Source organism: Pezoporus occidentalis, unplaced genomic scaffold (assembly GCF_034315485.1).
Source record: "Pezoporus occidentalis ecotype Australia unplaced genomic scaffold, CSIRO_AGI_Poc_V1 ctg93, whole genome shotgun sequence".
NCBI classification, from domain to species: Eukaryota; Metazoa; Chordata; class Aves; order Psittaciformes; family Psittacidae; genus Pezoporus; species Pezoporus occidentalis.
The window spans coordinates 2,886,745-2,903,489 of NW_026916294.1; the positions used below are offsets into that span (position 1 = coordinate 2,886,745).

Consider the following 16,745-nt stretch of genomic DNA (forward strand, 5'->3'; position numbering starts at 1 on the left):
GCTACTTCTGTTTTCTTTCCTTTTTTAAGTGGAGTGTGTATGAGCTGTATTCAGCTGTAGTGCTTTAAACGGGTTTGCATACACAAAATAGCTTTAAAAGCACACCCTGTGTTTGTAGATGCTCAAAAAGTCCCTGAATGTTAGTTGATACAAGGCTTATCTAACTCTGAGGTTTTTCAGAAGTGCTCTGTACTGAAGTAAGCTTTAGGGAAGAAAAAAAAAAGGGGGAAAACAACTTGGAATAATAACCAACACCACTGAAAGGCTGTCACAGCTTTACTGCCAGAGCACAAGCAGCCTTAACCTCACCATCTCGGTGTTGCATTCTTACAGTACAAGTACTAAGCTTTAGATTTGAGGTGAAAGACAAGGTAGAAGGTCACTGCAGCATAAAGCAATGCAGGAGGTGGTGATGGGAGCAGGAAGTAGTCTTGTTGGTAAAAGAAAGGTCATGGAAAAAAGCGCTAAGGATAGAAGCAGCTTTAAAAATGGTATTTCACACTCTACAGCCATCGGTCCACAATTAGTTAAATACAAAGCTCTACTTGTGTATTTAACAAAAATACTTCAGTTGCCATTTGCTATAACAGGAGTTAATACATACATCTACAAGCTGGGAAGAGGTGAGCAGCTGGAACAAGGGGTTTGCAATTCAAGCGCAAGTGTTCTGTTTCTGTGGTGGCTGTCAACACGCACGTGGATCAACAGCCGTGTTGAAGAGGTGACTTCTCTGAGTCCAGGGTTGCTCCTTGCCCAGGACCAAGCTGAGTGATGTTCAGTGTCCCCTCCCTTGCCTACCCCAGGTGCTGTGGCTCCTGGGGACACAGGACCTGCCGGCCATGAGCAGCACCAGCAGACATGGAGGACAGCGGAGCCAGATGGAGCCCCAGCATCAACCCTTGCTGAGAAGATGGCCTGAACACACTGCAGGGACATTCCATGCTGCAGCTTCTTTGAAGGTCAGAGAGACCTACAACCAGGGAACACTTCAGGTAACACAGCTGCTGATCAAGCTGGGATTTATTTGCCACCACAGCCCAATGCTCCTCTCCATCTTTTTGCAGGGTTCAAAGGATAATTTTACTTTTTTAGGAAGGTAGGTATCCTCCTTTTGTCCGGTATCCACAACTCTGCATTCAGAGGTACTTCCATAACTCGGAGCGATAGCATTTCAGGGCTTGATATTCAATGTATCTGATGTAACACCATTGGGGTATTGTAAAAGACCCGTAAACAGGAAAATTCAATTGCACTTTTTGCCCCCTTCCAGCCAGTAGTGGGATTTGAGGAAGTGTTGCTGACTTGTGTCATCACACCTAACTAACATCAGCCCTAGTTATACCAGAACAGGGGGAAGGCAAGATTAGGACATTCAAAAATAGCTTTTTATCCTAATCAATAGGGTAAAGGCAAAACTGCTGAACACTTGCCTGCAGCCAGACAAATACCACAAGGAAAAGTAACATCCCTTCCATTAAAGCATCATGTAACACCTCAGGATTACAGGACAGAAAGAGGAACTGGTGATGCAGCTGCATCCGAACTTGAAAATAAACCCAATAATGGACACTATTCTGGGGGCTGGGTCTTCAGTTAGCACAGCAGAGTATTTAGGCACTAGTTTAGTTAGATATGCAAGAAGTATTTCAAACCTTACTGTATTAAATATCCACACAAATATAGGAAAGATTTGACTGGGTTCTACTTCTGTCCCTTTATTAGGTCAAAAACTGAATGCAAGTGTGTCATAATAAGCCAATGTCCTGCAGCTTATTACACACCAAATCCCGAATACAGAAAATAAATGATAATCCTGTCTACTTCCATTAAAAGGTAATTTTTAGAGTTAAGTTTCCAGACTTGCACAAAACAGGCAGAAAACTGCATACAGTTTCTCCAAGAACAGCAGTTTCATGTCAAAGGTGGGACCACATGCCAGCCAGGCCTGCTGTACCAAAAAGCTCTGCTGCTGGCACTGAACTGGTGACCGCCTCTCTCCATCCCCCACTACCTTTGAAAATCTGTGACGAGATACAGAAGAATCAGCTCTATGAGGGAGTAACAGTGAATTAAAGGACTGTAACAGGTACCCAGAGCTCAGCACGAGTGGATCAGGCAAGGCTGTTCAATTGCAGTTGTTTGTTCTCATCTGCAGTTGTCCTCCTGGCCTGACCAAAGCAGAACCACTGCCTGTGGAGCTCCTCTGTGGCCACCCCACTTGGACCAGCATCCTCCTCTCTCTCATCTTTAAGCACGTGCAGCACCTCAAGCTTCTTTTCCCACCCCACCTCACCTTCCTTTTGGTCTTCTCCCACCCAGCCCACTACAGAGGACTCCAAAATGCAGATGAGAGGAACTACAATAGCACAGCAAGTGTAAACAGTTAGTAGGCCTGCCACATCTTTATTGCTACAGGTTTGGCAAAGGGGCAGTCTCCATCCTTAGGTGGAGTTTGAGGCAAAAGGATAACGGTTAAGATAAAAAGTGATAAACAGCAAAAATTAGGAAAAGCAGTCAAATATTTCAGGGCTTTCAGAAAAACCTGGATCTGGAAGATACTGAGAAACTAATCTTGCACTGGAAGGGTGGCTTGCCCCTGACCCTGAAGTAGTACTGTGCAGTGTGTGATGGTCCCTTCTGACCTACTGGCATGATTAGTCGTTCTCCTGCCCTGCGAAGGCTACTACACACAGCTACCGCGACCGGTGGTGCAGTTCACAGAAGTCTCACAACTAGGGCGGGTCATTCCTTGTGCAGTGTTTGATGGAGGTGAAGGTAAAGTGGTTTCTTGGTCAACAGCTGCAGTTTCTTCCTTTTAAAGTCAGTGGGTTTTTTGTACCTGTAACCACAAGAAAGTGAGTTAAATCTGGCTGCGAGGGGAGATGAAAAGTGCCTCCTGTACAGATCTTATTACCTTAATCTTTTACATACATCTGACAAGACTCACTGGAAGCTACAATAGTGAGCAGCTTAAAAGGAGACACTCAAAACCACTCTTTTCTCCAGATTCTTCTTTTAACAAACCAAAGATTTCTGTTTTCAAATGAAGCCCTCCTGCTTGCACAGCCTGAGCACCCAGAACTGCAAACTTCCCCCACACACTCAGCCCTTCAGCCACACAGCAAGGGCAGGATGCACATCACAGCCACGTAACTGCCTCATCTATTGGTTTGTGTACCCAACAGTGCTTTGAAATGTTCATAACATTCAGCTACAAAGCAGTGTCCCAAGTCTCAAATCAGATTTCCTCTACAGCAGTTCTGTACCAAAAGACTGTGCGAGTTGATTTTCTTTAACTACAGCTGATCTGATGCTCAAGTTAAGGTCAAAATGAAAGTGTGCCATGCAGAATTTGTTAACTTCATCGAAAATGTAGTTACAAACACCAGCATTTTATTTGGAAAAAGTCTAGGTTGAGAAGGGCCTCCAGCCACTTTATTTGCCTAAAAACATTCTATCTTCCCTTCTTTATTAAAAGCAGAATATTCCTTATGGAAGTCCATCTAACGACTCCAAGAATGCAACGAGCCACACATTGTAACTGAGGTCTAGGTCATTTCCTCTGTCATTGGCATCTATAATCACAAGTCACTTACAGTTCTATAACAATTGCCCCAGGTTTAATTTCATCCATCTCCATGAAAGCAAAGCACTTGGTGCTGGTAAACCTTTTCTTAGGCTTGTAGTGTTTGAATTCAAAGAAAATAGCTGCACCTAGAGAGAAAAATGGTTTAACAGAGAAGTTAGCAATTAGGGCCATTAGCTTGCCATTAAGATGCTCTACATACACTGGAGGGAATTATGTCCAGTACTTGTGTTATTTATTCAAGAGCTGTACCATGTTCTTAGAAGGCTAACAAGAGCTTCTGCTCTTCACTCAATGACTCATATCCAGGTAACAGTATTTCCAATGGCTAAGAAGGTGATAAGGCAGCTCAAGTATCTGGAGTAAAGCAGACTGCTGCATTTATCTTTCTTCATTCCTCCCCTGTCTGCAAGTCATCACAGTGACCAACTTGCAAGAAACAGGATGCAAAGGTCTATTTTTATCCTTGTCTGGATCTAGAGCCCTGCAGCAGCAGCTCAGGCACAGCCTGGTTATTAGATCAGGAGCAGGCTGGTGTCTGTCTATGCCTGCAAAGCTCCTGGACCCTGAGCCTGGTCTCCGATGCCACATACCTTTTGTTAGTCTTTCAATGTGTTTCTGAATCTCGATGTCCACGTTAAAATGGACATACATGTCCTCCTTCCTCACAGCCACAGGAGTGTCTTGCACAGGAGTCAGATCTATCCCATTCAAATCTGCAGGAAAGAAACAGCGTGAGAATGGCAGAAGCTTCTTCAACTTCAAGCTACTGCTTTAAAACATTTATAGATCACTCCTAATGCTGCCACAAAAAGTTCATGCCCATCTGGATTTTCTCCCTAAGCTCAGGAAAGGGGCAATCCTGCTCCTTCAGCAAGTGAGTTTTCTTTTGGATTGCAACATGAAAACAAGTAAAGTTCTGATAATATTCAAGATGAAAGCTTGGAATTATTCCTCTTTTCATTTTTAAAAGCACATTTCTTTCTGCACCAGAAAGCTAGAACAGATAAGCACCAAAGGCTGCCCTGCACACAGGATCTGCAGGCACAGCTCAGACACGATGTGTACACCCAGCAGTGCTGCCTGGACTCAACATGCAGAACTCCTCTTGGTTTCTGTACTGGCAGAGGCATGCTGGGGCCACGGCTGGACTCCACCGATGGCCACAGGTTGTATTGTGTGGGCACAGCCACCACAGATAACATTGTTTCTCAAGAAGCCTCCATTGTTTACACAAGTACATTTGTCCTCTTACTCCTTCTCTCGCTAGTGATCCCTTTCCCCCAGGTGGAGCAAAGCTGCTAATGACAAGGCCAAGCCTCCAAGTACAGAACACGTGCAGTGTGCTTGGGGTACAAGCTGGGGCCATGGAGCACCACTGATGCACTTTGTCCCAGGAGTAGGCTGGGACCACCAGTGTGGCATCAGGAACAGACCTCTCCCCAGACCTGTAGAGGAGCAGCCTGGTATAGAATGAAGGAAAACAGTTACTAAGTGCCCTCAGACTCCTAATAGGAAAAAAAAGACTTTTCAGAGTTACTCTTCCTCACCAAAAATCTCAAAAAATAAAGTATAAAAAGTCACCAGTCTTAATGGCAGCCATCATTTATAGGAGGTTGCAAATAGAGCACCACAAGTTAACAGAAAGACTTGTTGGGAAAGTAAGCCTGGCAATACAGTCTGCCTTAGCTCCAGAAAGGAGAGCTAGCCCTGAAGGCAAGCACCAGTTTTAACAACATGTAATAAGTTAAGACAGACAAACACTCCAGCAGCAAGGAACAACGAATGCTTGTGTTACAAGTTCTGATGAGTTCCAGGATACAATGCTAAAGCCCTGTCAGGGGGCTGGTACTTTCCTGTTGGCCAAGAGAAACTCAGCATGGAAGAATTACATTTGATTAAACCCACGCCCATGTAGCCATCCCCACCACTGAAGTCACCCATCCCTTGGCTCTCTGGCATACAAGAGGCAAAGCAAGATCCACAAGTGACTAGAGAAATGGAGCCCAAAGAACAGTTACAAAACCTAAATGCAATGCAGCAAACCTTAGGCAACGCAGCATAAACAAAGAAATATTGCATGTTTCCAAGGCAGAAAACACAAGACGGCAGTTGTATCTTCTGGGGGAGAAGTAAGAATCATGCTTCATCTTCCACCCCAACCAGGTGAATTCCTCAAAGGTCCAGGGAGGATCAGAGAAAACAGGATTACATCTTTCTATCTGTGTATTTGGGTAGGTAATACTTGAGAACACCACTGGGATTCAAGAGACATCCAATACCGTGTGACCCTTGCTTCTGCCAAAGAGCTTGTTTGCTGGAGGAAGCACTTGATCACACATCTAACAAGTATTTTATCCTGACATTTGGTATTCAGTAGCACACTGAAAGAGGACAGGTACAAGGTCACTATGGCAGCTGAAAATAGCAAGAGGCTGTTGGCTCAGCTACAGATTTCTATATGATAAGCAAAAAAATCATATACCTTAAAAGACTACAGATAAGCAGAAGTCAAGCAGGGCAGGATATGGAAAGCAGTTCTGACTACAGGGGCTTCCTGCTAAGAGAAGAGGCAGATGATCTCACTAGAAAGAGCCTGAATCTCAACAGTCTCAGCCTCAAGCAAAAGCTGTCATGTGAAAGAGTGAGAAATCCTAATGTTGTCTATCATGGACTGACAGAGAGGTTCTTTCTCACTCTTGTCAGTCGAGGAGGCTCTCAGAGGGGGAGGCTCTTAGCCCACCAGGCTTTGGCTGAAATATTCCACTGCCAAGGCTAAAGCAAATGTTGTATGTTATCTCACTTGCAAGCTTTGCTTCATACCCATTCCTCTAAACCTTAAGCCTTGGTAAGATGATTTTTGTTTTACTAAAAATTAGTTCAATACCAGAGCAAAAATGGAGTCAGTGGGCTGTGGTTCCAGAAAGCCCAGTATTTGGCTGGGGAGTACAAGCAGTCCAAACAGATCTCTGCTTAACAGTCAGCTGAAGAAGCTGGAATAGAGGAGTACAGTGCTTCTGTCACTGGTGAAGAGTCACTGATGCTCAGCTCCCTGCACAGTGAATGCACACCAGAGCGCACAGCTTAGTGTGTTTGCTGCAGGGATTCACCTCCCAGGATCTCTCAACTACAGAATGTCTCCTCTCTTGATTAAAGCAGAAGCCTTAAGCCCACAACAGGAAATGCAAGTACCAGGGAGTATTTCTCCCAGCAGGTTGAAAAAATCAATACAGCTTTTAGAAAACACACTCCCTCCAAAGCAGAAACGATGAGCAAGAAACAGAAATCATTACCCTTCACACTGACTGTGATGTAAGGATCAATACACTGCCCAGCATCTTTCAGACCGATTTTCTCTATGTTTATGGTGAGTAATGTCATCCCGGGTTCAGATGGCAATCTGGGTAATAAAGTACCTGCAAAGAGCAAAGTAGTAGTAGTGTTATTAATTATTAACCCTTTGTGTCATCTTACAGCAGAGGCTTTGCTTATCCCACCAGCTCTCATGGAAGAGGCTGTGCTCTGTAGGAGGTTCAAAGCCCAAGGATTCATATCCCAAGAGTACACAGTACTACAGGAAAGTCTGTACAGCTTTTGACAGGTTTCAAAGCCCACACCAAAACCAACAAAACAGAACTGCCACAAGTCAAATGAATTCACAACAACTTAATGCATAAGAACAGAGAGTAGCTTTGTTTCAAGTGTTCTTTCCTGCTCTCATGCAGAATAACTCATTCATGGAGCTCACTTCATGTAGTTTCAAGGATTAAATTGGGAAGGCTGGATTCAATCTACAGTTGCAGGAAGTTCAGACACTTAATCAGGAGTCCCACCCCACTGAACATAGCTTGGTTTAGCCTGGGAGAGTAAGGAGGAAAATGGCATTGCTGCAAATCCCATTGGACAGAAGGGAACCAGAACAGAAATTCTTAATTACTCAAGTTCTCCTGTCCTCTACTTAAAGGAAAAATGAGGAATAAAGAGCATTTGCACCTCCTGAGTTCCCTTCTGCCTTAAGGAAGGTGCTCCCAGCTCTGCATCAGGAACATTTAGTATCAACGCTTCGTGGTCAGCATAAATCATCCACACAGCACTGAGGAAGAGTGTGGAGCTGGCAAGAAAGCCAAACTGTTCATTAAAAGCCATCAGATTGTCATCAACAATGGAGTGGGTTTTTTCATGCTGCTTTTAATGACAACTGGCAAGCTTCAGGCCTCTGTCCAGTATGAGATGAATAAGCACCAAGTCAGAAAATGCTTAGACTCAAAAGTGAGTTTGATTTAAAGCTTTGGTTTTCTAATTACAAAATAAACGTTATTCCAAGGCTTGAGAATCAAAGTAATAGTTTCCTTTGACAAGTCCAATATGGGTTTTTCTTGGTATTTTTTTTCCCCTCTTGATCTGCTTGACGAACTGAAGCAGCAAGGAGTTTCTGTCCTGTATGAGAGATTGGCTTTGCAAGAGGGGACCGTGTATTCTGCACTTGGAAGTAGAGCCACAACTTCAGCAAGATTTTGTGAGCATTCCTACATCCAGTCCCTCCTTCAGGATCACCAGCAAGGCTTGAATTCACACCTATGATGTAGTACATGTCTGTATTCCCTATCTTGGCTGCTAGCAGGCTCACAACCTCCAAGCTTCTGCAACTGCAGACACACCACAACATATCATGGCAGAATTTGACCCACCGTTCTGAAGTAATGGGACAGGCTTCTGCCTATAGAATGAGAAATGTTAGAAGGGAAACTTACTAGAGAGCACCCACTTCTGCAAAGCAGCATCCACACTCCAGTTAACCCTGCTGTCTCTCTTGACCAGATGTTCAAAGACAGAGTTGTTCTTATTTCAATCTAAATGAAGGTAGAAGTAAACCTGTCCTTGTAGGCACAAAACTCTCTCTGCTCTGCCATCTTCCTGTTGTCTCCTAAAAGCAGTATGCCCCCAAGAGCGAAGAACAACTGTACCCTTCAGTTTTCCTATCCATCACTTCAAAGGACTAAGTGATGGGATACTTGGCAGAGAAATCATTTGAAAGATGCATCGGACTGGCATCTATTATAAAAAACAGTGGCAGAAGTTATTCCGTTCTTGAAAAATGCTTTCCAGAATGTGTGAAATTGCAGAGTTGCAACAAACAGAAAAGTCCAGCTCACTTCCAGCTGGTAAGGGAACAGAAGGACACATGGTCTCCAAGGAACACAGTTTCCTCTCTGCCTCAGCAGGAGGAGCACCCAAGCCAGCAACAGACCAAGGACTGTAGCCTGCCTCATGTGAGCCACAACCACCCAAGCAGATCTTTTGCTGAAGCTTCTGTAGTCACTCCACAGAGGAGCCACCGGCTGATAGTAACTCCCTATGATATAACTGTGCTAGGGCCGGGCAACACACTGCCAGGCTGCCACCACAGCCTGGGCCCACTCACTCACCTTCAGCAGGCTCACACTGAGGCTTTCATGAGCAAACTGCCAACCACCTCAGACAAAACCACAGGGCATCACTGCCAGTGGCGAAAGGGAGCATCTACAAGCGAAGTGAGTGACCTCCTATGAGTGCATTTCAGATACACAAAGGTGAGCCAACCCAACAGCCACCAACGTAGGCTGAGTTCAGTCTCTCCCTTCCCAAAGGCCAATTCACAGAAAGGGGAAAAAGTGACAAGTCTCCTGCTGGATTCACAAATGGAAATGGTTCACAGAAGGATCCACTGCCAGCACAGCACTGGAATAAAGAAGTATATATCCAGGAGAAAGGCAGGAAACCTTTGCTGTTAGAGGCAACAAGCCATTGGTCAGTTCAGGTCTGCACAGCTCAGATGTCTAACTACAGAAGTACTCTTTGTGTCAGATTTCCCATAAAACGTGTGTTCCACTAAAGAAAATCTAGCTACACCTACCTTTGGCTACACTGCAAGTCAGGCTGTCTTTATGAGCAGAGCAGAACTTCTAGAGAGCTATGAAAGGTGGGTCAATGAACATGACCATCCCTCTTTCTGGTACACACAGCAAATGCAAATCAACACCTAGATGCCAACACCACAGATGTACTAGGAATGTTACTAAGGATTGTATCTTGAGGGTTGAAACTAAGAGCTGAATGAAGAACACTACAGCTACATAGATATGATCACAGAAATAACTGTATATACTAAAAGGTTTTCATACCTTCATTGGCTCCTGGGTTAGATGAATGGTGCAATGTGATAACGATGAAGCCATGCATGTAGAAGACAAGACCATGATCAGTTAGACAATAGTTATGCACTATGGATTAAAGGCATATAGAAGCAAAGAGTGAACACAGTTCTATCAATTCAACATGGAAAGTCCACTTGACTCATAAGGCTCACCCTAGAGAGCTGCAAACTGCTTTTGTTTAACCCTTATAACCCAGAGAAAGAGCAACAGACCAACCTCCAGTAAGGTAAGGAAATACCACATTCATTTACACTCAGTGGGAAAATGAGATCTGTGTTCAAGTAGTACAAGACCTCCTTACAGTTTGAATTATTGTAGCTATGGGGAAATCTACCTTAATGTAAAAAAACAACAACAGAAAGGTTAGATTTGCAGTCTATTAAGTAGATGACAATGTAAAATATCAGTAAGTTCTGGCACTGCTCTCACTTTCCCTTAAAAGCATGGTCTTACTGAGGAATAATTCTGTAAGAAAGTAAATGCCCCAAACTTCTCCTCTTTCTGATTTAGCTACCACTTGGAAAAACGATGTGACTATAAATTCAATCTATCATCAACTTAGAGCCTTTCTTAAGCACACATTCCATGTCCACTATATACATACAGCTCTGAGTGGCACAGAGGTAACTGTTGACACTATGGTAACGATCACAGTCTTCACCACTATACCAAGAGCTACTCAAGGTCTCTCTGCTGTACTTTGGATACACAGAATCCATTTTCATAAATGGATTTATCATGGTGAATAACAAGGATTTAAATAGTAAATGTCAGCAATAAAATATCACAATATATTACAGCCTACTTGTGAATTTAGCATAAACGACTGTAGGCTGTGCAACCGTAGGCTGTGCATCCCTACATCAGTACAGCCTGCAGGGATCTTATTCCATAGCATGCTTTGGCTCAGATCCAAGGACAAAAACATGCTTTCTGCAGGCATAAGTAATGCAGCATTCTTCCAATCCAGCTCTTTCAACTATAATTCCAGTACTAGTTTCCCTACTTGTTGTCTCTCTCCTTCCTGAAATACAAAGTTTGCTAACCTGCTCTGAAACTAGAAACTTGTTTCTCTGCAAAGAAACTACGACAACCAAAAGAACCGCTGCTGAAGCATCCTACTCCTTTACCTGGTAAACTGTCAAAAGCTGAAGTTACAGGAAGACCTTCAGGATCTGTAGGTATACCCAGTTCCATCAGTGCTTTCACACTGACAAGAGCTTCAGCTATCAAAATCAAAGCTCTTTTATCTTCTCAGAGCTTGGCTTTAGTCTAAACCATTGTCTCACCAGAGGATGCAATACAAATAACCAGCAACACCTTATCACCTCTCTAGCAGAATGTGATACTCCTTGCAGAAGAAACAGTGCCACAATTTACATTTGAACGCATTTGAAACACTTAATGTAGCACAGTTAAGAAAGTGCATAGAATTAGGATACTGAGTTTGAACAGGAATTAAAGCTAATTATTTGAGGTAGATGGTACCACCCTCACAGGTTATCCATACCTCTGTTTTGCAGTAAGATATTGTTTGCTGAGCCACCTCTGTGGTTCTCTAATACAGCATCAGAGTTTACATTAGCCTGCTGCTCCTCACCCAAACTTTGCAAATCACAGGTGGAGAAACAGGCTTCTCAGAGACACAACTTACACATGCTACATAGGCTGGCATGGCAAGGCTAGTGACCCTACCTGGAACTCTAGCAGGAAAAGAGTCTGGAGACCCTGCTCCAGCTCCTCCTTCCTCATCATCCTCCTCAAACTCCAAGTGTTCCTCTTCTCCAGGTGCTAAAATCTTCCTGGAAAACATGAGAAAGAAGGATGAGACCAAAGATCATTCATCATCTGGCTTTCAACTCACAGCTCAGTATCTGAATATAGAGCAGGGCCAACATGCTTTAATGTCATTTCATACTTATTAACCTGTACCCACAGCCTCAGAGAGAGAATGCAGGAGCTCAGCCCAATAGAAAGCACAGAGTCTAAACCCAAGAGACAATACAGAGAGAGGTAGGAATGTGCCACATCCTGATTTTACCAAAAGCATAGGTGTGATTTTTGGTGGTACCCAGACAGACACAATTCAAAAGTACTTTTATTAACCAGATCACCCAAAGCAGTGCAGCAAGTAGGTGGCTCTGGGAATTGCAGTGTTTCAGGTGTACACTAGGTCCCAGGCTATGCTCCCATTCAGACACATATCTGTACATGAAGTGACCCAGTTCCCTCTTACCTGAGTGGGACAGGCTGAACATCAAAGGGGAACTCCTTATTGTAAGTGAGGATATTCTTTAAGACTGCAGAGAGGGGGGAAAAAATAAGAATCCAAACCCATAAACAAGCATTAATTCTACTGCTCTGCACAGCTACGTCCATTCTCACAGCATCTTCACACAAGTAGTATTGGCATTTAAAAACATATTCAGATCATACAAAACCCCACCATCTGCCATTGTAAATACCAGTACAGTCCTGACCAGAGCTGTGCTACAGTAACATTCAGACAGGCTAATGGCAACTCCAGCACATAATCACCACCACACTTAAACAAGATGACCAAAAGAAGCATGGAAAAACTGTAATGTAATGGTAGCAATCTTTGGTGGCTGTTGAAGGGAGGGTGGTGGTGCTGTAGGCAAGGAACATAGGCTTGGATTTGTGGAGTCCAACTGTGCTGGTAAGACATTGCTTAGTTGAAATTTCCTACTCTTTCATGAGGAGGCTTGTCAGTGGGGATTTTGGTCTGGTTTTACTTTTTGGTCTGCCCTCGAATTTTTGTAGATTGGCAAAATTCAGAAGAGACACAGTGCAATATCTGAGCATCAAGCCCCAGAGACACCCATTATAGTCTCTAGCACCCAGTGGAGCATGACTTTGCCATTTGTATTGCAAACTTACTCAAGTTTTAGCAATTGCGACTCAAGCTGTTATTTCCAAGAGATAAGTAAAGGCAAAACTTGTAAAAGCACGTGAAAGAAATCAGCAGTTCATGACAGCACGAGGACCTACACATTTACAAGGGAATACCTGCAGGGAGAGGCACTCTCCTACCAGAGAAGGAATATCCCAGACTGGGCAGGGGCAGAGCAGGCAGAAAACTGAGTCCTCTCACTGAGCTTTGCTTTGCAATGAGCCCTCTCAGAGCACAGAAAATCCCCCCTTCGGACTAGTGAGTGAGAACAAACAATGTTAAAATTACACAAATACCCAGAGGTACTTAAATACCAGTTATGCTGAAGCAGCCACTGCCCCTCTGTACACTGCTTCTGCACACTGTGGTTCAGGCAGTGTAGGAGAGCTCCTGCCTGTCTTGTTAAGCACAGCACTTAGTAATTTACCAGACACCATCTGCATGCTACAATGGATAAATAATCCCTCCAGGAAACTACAAAGAATCCAGAAAGTCTTTCCAGCCTTTGCTCATTCTGATTTTGTTTCTGATTTCTATACCACTACCTGAGAGGTACTGCCTGATTCCAGCTGGACACAACACCTGAACACACAGAAAGCTTTAAGCTCCCTTCAGTCAGAGAGGTGACAGACAAAACTGATGCCAAATCTCTTTCTCTCTCTAAAGACTTCTGCTCTGAGGAATTGGTACTGCAGATCTCAACATGGTGGCCAAGAATCACAGCCACTTCCCAACAGAAAAGCAGCCGACTAATAGCAGCCAGTCACCTTCCAGCACAGCTGAGGTCCAGGGAAAGAAGGGGATTTTTATTACTCAGAATTCCCCAGCTCTTGGAAAGCTGCATCAGAGCAGAGACAGAAAGTGAAACCCAGGCAGGGAAATCTCAGTAAAGCGAGATCTCTTCCAGATCACAGGCGCGATATACAGAAGCAATAGAAATCACAGTAGTTCTCCTCCCATCTTCCAAAGGTCGGTAAGCACTATGTTCCTCTCTTCCCAGCAAACAGATTCTCTCTCTACGTGAATGAACCGCCACCGAGTAAAACCTTCCAGTAATACATTTCAGCCATCACTAGAGGGCATAAAATACTCCACTGAGCGCAGGAAAGAGGAAAAGTTTTTACAGCACCTAAATTCTTGCTGCTGCTGCCCGGAGGCATTGCTGAGCATCCACCCTCTTTCCACGCAGCCAAGCCCTGCACACGGGCCTTGGTACCCGCCCTGCCCACGGGAGCTGCTGCTTTCGGGCATCTCTCGGGCTTGGTAATGGAGGGGATGCTCGGAAACGCTTCTGGAAACACCATCCAGAATCTCCTGCCTTTTGCCACAGAAAGCTGTGGATCATGTTATTAAAGGGGCTTTGACTCTGTGTCATCACCAATAGCAAATCATTTTGCCAAGTTGTTATACAGTGATTTACTAAAGTGCTGCTTTAAAAATCAACATGGTAAGAAGTGGATCTACAGCACTCAGCCTGGTGAAATGCTTGTTTAAAGTCACTAAGGAAAAGCAAAGCAATAAAAAAGCAACACAACAATCTTCCTTTGAGGAAAAGGAAAATCTTCTGCATGTATCACAGGGGAGAGTTTCAGCTGGTTTAAATAAAAATAACCAGATTACAGAAAAAAAAACATTAGATTACAGAGAACAGGAATCTCCCTTCCAATGCTGTGTAAGACACCCAAGTGTTAAGAGGTTGGTTTGGGCTTTTTTGCCTTTTGTTTTAAAACCACACATCACCTCTGGGAGAAAGAGCACTTCCCCTCTGTTCTGCTGCTGAGAACGTGATTCAAGGAGTTCCCCATGTGTGTAACCAGTGGGCAGATCCCAGCACTGTGGCCTCCAGTTATGTTGCTTTTCCAACAGGAATCTAGTTCAAATACTGTTCTGCAGGCTCTTCAGCCTGTTCTTTAACAGCCGTGGACAACATCACATTGATTTTATCAGCTCCTGAAAGATGTTAACTGAAATTATCAACACCAGTACATGCTAACTCAAGACCACTGTCCACTTACAGTTTTAGTGACAGCCTAAATGATACTTGTATGTCTTGATTTATTCTTTCTTAAATAGACAAAACAAAGTAAGTCAGATACAGGCTCCCCAGTACAACTGTCCTTGGTCAGAATAAACATTACTGAGCAACAACTAAAAACATTGGTGTTATCAGCTCTGTTCCCAGGCTGAAAGTCAAAAACACAGCACTGCACCAGCTACTAAGAAGGAGAAAAATGACTGATGGGGGGGGAGTGAGAGAGGGGCTGCGTGGTTCTGGGTTGCCAGCTGGGCTTAAACCACGACAACAACCCAGTATCTGTTTCTCTTATAACACAGATACACTGAGTTTGAAACTAGTACCTTAGTGCCTAGAGTTATCCACACAAACACAGGCCCATGGCACATCCCAGCCTACCCATCTGTAACAACACTGGTATAAGCTTTCACAACAGGATTTCTGGGATCCAGAGTTAGCCATGATTTCACACAGTGTAGTCTCAAAAGAACTGTTTGCATGTACAGACCCTCCTATATTCTATTCTAGCACACAAGATTCAGTGACAAATCCTATAAACAAACAGAACTACCCAACTGCTTCACGTTCCAAGCAGTGTGAAATGCAACTTAATAGGAAAAGTTAGAACTTGACAACACAAGATATGTAAAACTAAGGGCTGTGGTTGTTACACCACCACCCAAACCAAATTTCTGAGCATTTTGACAGCTTCAGGCACAAAAGTAATTAAAACAAGCCAAATTGTCTGAATAGCTGTTTTCGTTCCACCCTAACAGAATGGTCTGCCCTATCAAAGGAATCACTTCTTTGCATTGCCAACCCAGATTTATTTTTAAGCTTTTTCTACTGGAACACAAGAGCAAATTGACAACACACAAATGAAAACACTTCACAGTGTATTTTATGAGATGATTGGTGTTGGCCTGATTAAGATTTACTCTATTCAAGATACACTTAAAATCCACAAAACAAAGGCATGATTCAGAGAGAAAGAGGCTGGAACAATCACAGTCAGACAGCAGCATTAAGAGCATCAATGTTCAATTGTTGTTGTAGAAGCACCCGTTCCCCTCCAAGGAAAACAACTCAGTGTCTTTGAAAACCGATGGCCACACACTCTGCCTCAGTTTTAATACAACAGGAAACTGTATGAGGCATGGACTGAATGCACTTCACACTGTTCACCAGGTTTTTTGACAGCTAACAATGAATTCTCTGATGGAGGGCAAGAGAAGCAACAGGACTGTTGCTCTGCAATAGACATTCTGGCTTTTAAGAAAAGGAGCATTTCAAGGGAAGCTTGATGTCTGTTGGCAGAATATAAATTCTGACTGAAGCCTTCAATAGTCACTTTCAATTTGTAGAACAGTTTGATCAATTAAAACATGACACCTCCCCCTTCCATCATTCAGTCACTCACAGGGCATGTGCACAATGGAGTCTGAAATCCACAGTCATCAAATAATGACAACATCTTAAATACTTTGAAAACAGAGAGCAGGAGTGTCTATACAAAATAATGCCAAACCAGAGGTGCAGAGGCCAGACATGCAGTATGTATACTGAGAAAGACCTAACACTTCCAACACGTTGTTAAACCCTTTCCTGAGTTATGGCCTTCACTGACATAGCCATCTTGTAACATACTTTTATGTTTTCAGGGGATAGTTTGAAAGTATTTGGACTCTGTTTTGGTAGAGACATTAGGAAGCTCAGTTCAATGCCTGCTTCTTGATCCTGTGGGATCCAGTGCCAGTTACTTAGAGAATGGAAGTGCAGAGAAGCTCAGCTTATTCATGAAGTGGAAACACTTGCCTGCCCACCACATTTATCACCAACATCCCCCTTAGTGTTACAGTTGTTACAGAGGCAAAATAAAATGAGCTTTACCAGCATGAAAGCAGCTTTTCCACATGTCCTGGTCCCCCAGAACTGCAGAAACATTAACATTCAGGATAATATTGATAACGACGTGGAAGTTCTGATCATACGGATGCTTTGAGAACAAAGCAGCCAGTGTTATGGAAAGGAAAATGT

The 16,745-nt window shown here is 43.6% G+C and overlaps 1 protein-coding gene across 3 annotated transcripts in view; it reads right to left on the reverse strand.

The window, feature by feature from the left end:
* Positions 1–465: 465 nt before the first annotated feature.
* Positions 466–16,745, reverse strand: part of AIDA (axin interactor, dorsalization associated) — a 29,905-nt gene continuing 13,625 nt past the window's right edge. The window contains exons 5-11 of one of the 3 annotated variants that reach the window (XM_062605883.1): positions 12,017–12,080; positions 11,476–11,582; positions 9,748–9,759; positions 6,880–7,002; positions 4,180–4,302; positions 3,597–3,714; positions 466–2,839 (exon numbers count right to left, since the gene is read on the reverse strand). In XM_062605883.1, coding sequence (XP_062461867.1) covers positions 2,743–2,839; positions 3,597–3,714; positions 4,180–4,302; positions 6,880–7,002; positions 9,748–9,759; positions 11,476–11,582; positions 12,017–12,080 — 644 coding nt within the window. In that variant the 3' untranslated portion in view covers positions 466–2,742. The remainder of the gene's footprint in view (positions 2,840–3,596; positions 3,715–4,179; positions 4,303–6,879; positions 7,003–9,747; positions 9,760–11,475; positions 11,583–12,016; positions 12,081–16,745) is intronic. The other 2 variants (XM_062605884.1, XM_062605885.1) reach the window with 2 other exon arrangements.